The sequence below is a fragment of the Erythrolamprus reginae genome, chromosome 2 (assembly GCF_031021105.1).
Source record: "Erythrolamprus reginae isolate rEryReg1 chromosome 2, rEryReg1.hap1, whole genome shotgun sequence".
NCBI lineage: Eukaryota > Metazoa > Chordata > Lepidosauria > Squamata > Dipsadidae > Erythrolamprus > Erythrolamprus reginae.
Window position 1 is genome coordinate 23,499,768 of NC_091951.1, and position 8,115 is coordinate 23,507,882.

General features: G+C 41.8%; 1 protein-coding gene across 1 annotated transcript in view; it reads right to left on the minus strand.

Moving 5' to 3' along the window:
* The window catches only part of LOC139159961 (zinc finger protein 850-like), a 24,941-nt gene extending 17,104 nt beyond the window's left edge, over window positions 1-7,837 (minus strand). The window contains exons 1-3 of the mRNA XM_070737455.1: window positions 7,598-7,837; window positions 3,954-5,293; window positions 969-971 (exon numbers count right to left, since the gene is read on the minus strand). Of these exons, the coding sequence (XP_070593556.1) occupies window positions 969-971; window positions 3,954-5,041 (1,091 nt within the window). The 5' untranslated portion in view covers window positions 5,042-5,293; window positions 7,598-7,837. The remainder of the gene's footprint in view (window positions 1-968; window positions 972-3,953; window positions 5,294-7,597) is intronic.
* Window positions 7,838-8,115: the final 278 nt, after the last annotated feature.

The following is an 8,115-nucleotide window of genomic DNA, read 5'->3' on the forward strand; positions in this document are numbered from 1 at the left end:
GGATGTTCTGTCAGCTAGTTGTTAGCTTAAATAACCTGCGGAAGGGAGTTGTGACTGATTTGTTGCCTCGGAATTCAATAAACCTGTTCTTGCCGTTACCTGCTCTCCAGGGAGTTTTCTTCCGACTTATTACTTCTGTCCTCCAGATTATACATATTGAGTTCATTAAGTCTTTCCTGATAAGTTTTATGCTTAAGACCTTCCACCACTTTTGTAGCCCGTCTTTTTGTAGCATATGCACACACTAATAATGCAATGCTGTCCCCCCATGCATGATCACAATCCGGGGCTGGATCCTTGTGCACGCACACAATCATCCTGACTGCAGCCCCACACATGAACACAGGCTTTACTGAAGCATCTGGACTTCCAGTAGGACTGTTGGCAGTGGGGGGCTGCTCTCCCCATGGGGGTAGCAAAAATGGAGCTAGGATGGGGGTGAATTCACTCCCCAAATGACCTGCTTGATTTGAGTCCATTGATAGGGATACTGTTTTGAGGTTCTTGGAAAATCCTTGGTCAAGTCTTTTCTGATTTATTATTATTATTATTATTATTATTATTATTATTATTATTATCATCATCATCATCATCATCATCATCATCATCATTTATTAGATTTGTATGCCGCCCCTCTCCATAGACTCGGGGCGGCTCACAACAACCATAACACAATATATAACAAATCTAATAATTAAAGGTCACTAAAAACCCCTTATTAAAAAGAAAACATACACACAAACATACCATGCATAAACTGTATAGGCCCTGGGGAGATGTCTCAGTTCCCCCATGCCTGACGGCAGAGGTGGGTTTTAAGGAGTTTACGAAAGACAAGGAGGGTGGGGGCAATTCTAATCTCCGTGGGGGAGCTGGTTCCAGAGGGTCGGGGCCGCCACAGAGAAGGCTCTTCCCCTGGGTCCCGCCAGATGACATTGTTTAGTCGACAGGACCCGGAGAAGGCCCACTCTCTGGGACCTAACCGGTCGCTGGGATTCGTGCGGCAGAAGGCGGTCCCGGAGATATTCTGGTCCGATGCCATGGAGGGCTTTATAGGTCATGACCAACACTTTGAATTGTGACCGGAAACTGATCAGCAACCAATGCAGAATGCGGAGTGTTGGTGTGACATGGGCATATTTAGGGAAGCCCATGATTGCTCTCGCAGCTGCATTCTGCACGATCTGATTTAGTGCTGGTTTAGTTTGTCTTTTGGTTTGAATGATGCTTTTGTGTGTGTCGAAACTTTATTTTATTTATTACTTGGATTTGTATTTTATAAGCCATTGGGGGATTTTTTAATGGAAACCCAGTCATGGGGTATGTATACTTTATAAATGAATAAAACCCCATTAAAAGAAACTGATGTTGGTTTGGGGAAAAATATGTCAAGCTGTTAACCTCCTGTTTAAAAGCTTCATCTTTTTTGCTAGTCTCTCCTTTGGCTGCTGCCATTGTTTACTTGGGCTACTCAAAGTTTACTTCTACTTTGTCCCTATTCTGGGCATTGATCTTTTGCAAGTGAATATTTATCTGGCTGGCTTCTTAAACCACCCAGTCACATGACCTTTAAGTCACCCCCCCCCCGGTCACATTATCCTCAAGCCACTCCCACCTGGTCACATGGCTGGCAAATCTCTACCTGGTCATATGACCATCAAGCCACACCCGCAAATAAGTCACGCCCACAGTGTGGTAGTAAACATTTTTTGCGGCCCTTCACTGCCTGTTGGGTGGTTTTTCACCATCCCCAGGGTTCAGGAGCCTTTCCTGAACCTTGGGGAGAGCAAAAATGGTCAAAAACAGGGCCAAAAAAGAGGATCGAAAGCCGCTGAGAGGTCAAGGGACACCAGGATAAAGGCTTCTTGAGGAGGGGGCGCATAAGTGCCTCCTTGTAGGGAGCCGGAAAGGACCCCTCCCTCAAGAAAGCATTGGTAATCTACTGGACCCAGCTCTGTGTCACCTCCCTGCTGGCCGAAATCAGTCAGGAGGGACACAAATCCAATAAACAGGTGACGGAACTCAGAGCTCCCATGGCCTTGTCCACTTCATTATTAACCCCCTGTAGTTTCTTTTGGTCTCCTTTTGCAGGACATGTTTTTGTCTTGAGGGAAGGGGCACCTGTCAGGCCAAAGCCATCATTTTGAGGTAGAGTCCTTGGCCTGCCACAAGTAGAATAGTACTAGCCACAACAAATTATTTCCAGAGATTCAAGGTCATCTTTTATTCAGCACCAGCCGGAAGTACAGGGGAAGAAAGTGGACATTGAGAGAACCGGAGTGGTCCGTGTGATTTACTCGTGAGTGTGGGAACAAGGGATGAACCTTACCCTGGGTGGAGAACTGTAGGAAGAGTTAGTATCGGGTTGATTACAGTTCGTAACCAACATGACTCTGTCAATAAATTGGAACTTGGAAGAAAGCCATTCTTCTCCTCTCCTCTCCTGAACTGGATTAATTGTTCTGGGTCATATCTGGCCCTGGGGCCAAGATTTCTCCACCAAAATTTTCTTGGGGACTGCCAGTCATAGTTCCCTCTAAGCTGAGCAGTGAGCAATCGCTCACTTAAAAATCATCATCAACTCAGAGTTTTCCAAACCTGCCCAGAAGCCGAGAGGGAAAGAGTGAGAGGGAAGGAGAGAGAGAGGAAGAGAGAGAAACAGATAGAAAAAAGAGAGGAAGGAAAAGAGAAAGAAAAAGAATGGGAGTAAGGAAGAGAGAAAGAAAATCAAAATCTAGTTTGAAACTAGCTCAACTATTTAAGTGGCATTTTGATATTGATAGAGTTGCCCTATTATGAGCTCACTGTTATAGACACACAGTACAGTATTTTATTTTGAAATTCTCTGAGGCAAAACAGGGTGGGTTTTTTATTTGTTTGTTTGTTTGCTTATTATTTCTGTGCCGCCCAGTCCCAAAGGGACTGCCGCTCAGACACTATACTTTCCCGCCCACCCTCCACCCCCCAAAAAATTAGAGGGAACACTGCTGCCAGTAGTCCACGGACAACAGGTTGGTAACCTGTGAGGTAGAAGATGGAAAGTCTACTGTGGGAATTCCATAATTAATATAGAAAAAATACCATCCGCTGGCCCTTTTGAGGAATTCCACTAGTTCTGCAAAAATATAATATCCAGAAACTGCTGCTGATAACCAGAAACAGGTAGGTAGCTGTTTTCCTTCTCTATTCACCTACAAGTCTAATCCTGAGACATGTTTCAGTAGAAAGAATCATGCCACAATTCAAATAGTCAATTTCTCACCTAAGGAGAGATGAGAAATGAAATTCAAGCCTTCTCTAAACACATCAATATTTCCTTTATTTGATTTCCTTGTAGGAAATAACGGATGATTTATACGCAAGGATCGCTCACAGACAGGACATTTGCAGGATATCTTTCCTGTGTGAGTCGCCCAGTGTCTCACAAGATGGAAATTTTTAATGAAACACACTTTGGTCACACATACGGGTTTTCTCCAGCATGAGTTTTACCAGATTGGAATTCTGACTGAAAAACAGTGGTACCTCTACCTAAGAACGCCTCTACTTACGAACTTTTTTAGATAAGAACCGTGTGTTCAAGATTTTTTTTTTGCCTCTTCTCAAGAACAATTTTCTACTACAAACCCGAGCCTCCGAAACTGTAACTGGAGAAGGCAGGGAGAAGCCTCCATGGGGCCTCTCTAGGAATCTCCTGGGAAGAAACAGGGCCAGAAAAGGCATAGAGAAGCCTCTGTGGGGCGTCTCTAGGAATCTCCTGGGAGGAAACAAGGCCTCCACTCTCCCTGTGTTTTCCCCAATCACATGCATTATTTGCTTTTACATTGATTCTTATGAGAAAAATTGCTTCTTCTTACAAACTTTTCTACTTAAAACCTGGTCATGGAATGAATTAAGTTCGTAAGTAGAGGTACCACTGTATTCCCCAATTAGGATATTCAAAGCGTTTCTACCCTGTGTGAATTCTCTGATGTCTTACAAAGTTGCAATTCTGACTGAAATTCTTCCCACAATCAACACATGCAAAAGGTTTCTCTCCTGTGTGAGTTTTCTGATGTCTTATCAGGTTGGAATTGTGACTGAAACATTTGCCACAATCACGACATTCAAAGGGTTTCTCCCCTGTGTGAGTTCTCTGATGTTTCACCAGGCTGTAATTCTGACTAAAACTTTTCCCACAATCAGAACATTCAAAGGGTTTCTCTCCTGTGTGAGTTCTCTGATGTTTCATCAGGTTGTAACTCTGACTGAAACTTTTCACACAATTGGGACATTTAAAGGGTTTCTCTCCTGTGTGAGTCCTCTTGTGTTTCACCAGGTTGGAATTCTGACTGAAACTTTTACCACAAACAGGACATTCAAACGGTTTCTCCTCTGTGTGAGTCCTCTGGTGTATCAGCAGGCTGAAGTACCGACTGAAACTTTTTCCACAATCAGGACATTCAAAGGGTTTCTCTCCTGTGTGAGTCCTCTGATGGATCACCAGGTCAGAATTCTGACTGAAACTTTTCCCACAATCAAGACATTCAAAGGGTTTCTCTCCTGTGTGAGACCTCTGGTGTTTTAAAAGGTCAGAATTCTGACTGAAACCTTTCTCACAAAGAGGACATTCAAAGGGTTTCTCTCCTGTGTGAGTCCTCTGATGAGTCACCAGGCAGGAATTCTGACTGAAACTTTTCCCACAAACAGGACATTCAAAAGGTTTTTCTCCTGTGTGAGTCCTCTGATGATTCACCAGGCAGGAATTCTGACTGAAACTTTTCCCACAATCAGGACATTCAAAAGGTTTCTCTCCAGTGTGAGTCCTCTGATGTCTTATCAGATTTGAATTGTGACTGAAACTTTTCCCACAATTAGGACATTCAAAGGGTTTCTCTCCTGTGTGAGTCCTCAGATGTCTCACAAGGTGGCAATTTCCAATGAAATGTTTCCCACAATCAAGACAATCATACAGCTTCTCTTCCGTGTGAGTCTTCTGGTGTCTCACCAAGTTGCAATTTTCACTAACATGTTTACCACATTGGGAGCATTCACAAGGCATCTCTCTCGTGTCAGTCCTTTCATTAACTGAAAAGGAGATGTTCGGACCTAAGCTTTTCCCACATTCAGATAATTTATATCTGCTTTTCTCCAGAATCAATTCTTTCCCACATAATCACTTGTGATTAGAAGTCTGCTTTTCTCACAATAGACTTGTCGAATATGTGTGTGATCTCTTGTTTAAGGGTTCTTTGATTTAAGATATTTTCTTTCTTCCAGGGTAAGGCATGCGTTACTATATGCCCATCTTTGTCTGTAAGATTCAAATGAAAAATTAGTAAAAGGGTTGCAGAAGATGTGAAAAAAGTATACCTTACAATGAAAAAGTGAACATGTCACAATGTTAGAATAATCCCTTACATTAATTATTGCATTTGACTACCGAGATCCAAGTTGAAATATCCATTTAATCATGAAATTTATTTGTTGTGAAAAAGTACATCCTCTTTGTGTGTTATAATTTTACATATCATGACATAGTAAAAATCATCTAGTTCTTAGCATTTCCGAAAAATGGGTAACTATAATGTCAGATAAACAAAAACAGAAAGCAGATTCGAATGAACAGACTTGCAACAAAAGTCAAAGATAATTCTTTCAACATATAAATAACAAGAAAAAATCAAGAAAAAAGTTGGTCCACTAAAGAGCGAAGACAGAAAGGAAATAACAGGCAGCAGGGAGAAAGCAGAGCTGCTTAATTCATTCTTTGCATCCGTCTTCACACACAAAAAGAAATTATAGTCCAACCTTCCAAAAACACAACTGTAAAAGATAGACTAGAAATAAAAGTTAAAATAAGCCCCCCCAAATGGTAAGAGATATGATAGCAGTAGTCCAATATTTGAGGGGCTGCCATGGAGAGGGGGGGGTCAAGCTATTCTCCAAGGCAACTGAAGGCCAGACAAGGAATAATGGATGGAAACTGATCAAGGAGAAATTCAACCTAGAAATAAGAAGTGAGTGAAATCAACCAATGGATCCATTTGAACCTCTTGACTTGGAAAGTTGTGGAGCTTCATCACTGGAGGCTTTCAAGAAAAGATTGGACTGCCAGCTGTCATTAATAATGCAGGGTCTCCTGCTTGGGGGAGAGGTGACGGTGGTGGACTAGATGACCTACAAGATTAACTCTGTTAATCTGTAAGGATGCTGCGATCATCAGTAATTAGAATAGAATAGTGTATATGCATTGGGTATTGGAATAGATAGATAGATAGAAGATAGATAGATAGATAGATAGATAGATAGATAGATAGATAGATAGATAGATAGTTTGCCTATTTGCCGATGACTCTGAAGTGTGCAATAGGGTTGATATTCCTGGAGGCGTCTGTAATATGGTAAATGATTTAGCTTTACTAGATAAATGGTCAAAGCAATGGAAACTGCAGTTTAATGTTTCCAAATGTAAAATAATGCACTTGGGGAAAAGGAATCCTCAATCTGAGTATTGTATTGGCAGTTCTGTGTTAGCAAACACTTCAAAAGAAAAGGATTTAGGGGTAGTGATTTCTGACAGTCTCAAAATGGGTGAACAGTGCAGTCAGGCGGTAGGGAAAGCAAGTAGGATGCTTGACTGCATAGGTAGAGGTATAACAAGCAGGAAGAGGGAGATTATGATCCCGCTATATAGAATGCTGGTGAGACCACTTTTGGAATACTGTGTTCAGTTCTGGAGACCTCACCTACAAAAAGATATTGACAAAATTGAACGGGTCCAAAGACGGGCTACAAGAATGGTGGAAGGTCTTAAGCATAAAACGTATCAGGAAAGACTTAATGAACTCAATCTGTATAGTCTGGAGGACAGAAGGAAAAGGGGGGACATGATCGAAACATTTAAATATATTAAAGGGTTAAATAAGGTCCAGGAGGGAAGTGTTTTTAATAGGAAAGTGAACACAAGAACAAGGGGACACAATCTGAAGTTAGTTGGGGGAAAGATCAAAAGCAACATGAGAAAATATTATTTTACTGAAAGAGTAGTAGATCCTTGGAACAAACTCCCAGCAGACGTGGTAGATAAATCCACAGTAACTGAATTTAAACATGCCTGGGATAAACATATATCCATCCTAAGCTAAAATACAGAAAATAGTATAAGGGCAGACTAGATGGACCACGAGGTCTTTTTCTGCCGTCAGACTTCTATGTTTCTATGTTTCTATGATAGATAGATAGATAGATAGATCGATAGATCGATAGATCGATAGATAGATAGATAGATAGATAGATAGATAGATAGATAGATAGATAGATGAGAGAGAGAGAGAGAGGATTTTTTATTGGCCAAGTGTGATTGGACACACAAGGAATTTGTCTTGGTGCATATGCTCCCAGCATACATAAAAGAAAAAGATACATTTGTCAAGAATCATGTGGTACAACACTTAATGATTGTCATAGGGGTCAAATGAGCAATGAAGAAACAATCAATATTAATAAAAATCTTAGGATACAAGCAACAAGTTACAGTCATACAGTCCTAAGTGGGAGGAAAGGATGATAGGAATGATGTTCATCCTGCCTCTCCTCCCACCTGCTTTCAACTCACCCTCCAGCTGATGCTTTGATCCCCTGAAGAGCACAAATAACACTCCGTGCACCACCTTCCTCCCATGAGTGATCCGGAAGAGGAAGTTTACCTGCACTTGTCCTCTCCTCCCCTCCTGTCTAGCCATACAGTACTCGTTGGTTTCAGTCCCTTTTAGCTCCAGGCGATGCCGCTCTTCTGTTGCTGGCTGTCTAATCGTAGATGCTGCCTATCTGGCCGCCATCTCAGCCGAGGAGGTTGAAAAACAGGCTTGTCCTGTCTCTGCCTAAGGCGTCTGCAAGATGTTTTCACTGATTCCATGCTGTCTAGTTGTTTTTGACTCCTAGCAACCGAGCCAAGAGAAATGTGAAACCATTTAGCTTGTGATGTTTCGCTACGTGCTGAGTCCTAAAAGTTCAAACAGAACTTCTGCTCTGGCAAATATATGACTTCAGTAACCGAGTTGTCAAAGCGTGGAACTCATTACTGGACTCCATAGTATCATCCCCAAACCCCCAACACTTTACCCTTAGATTATC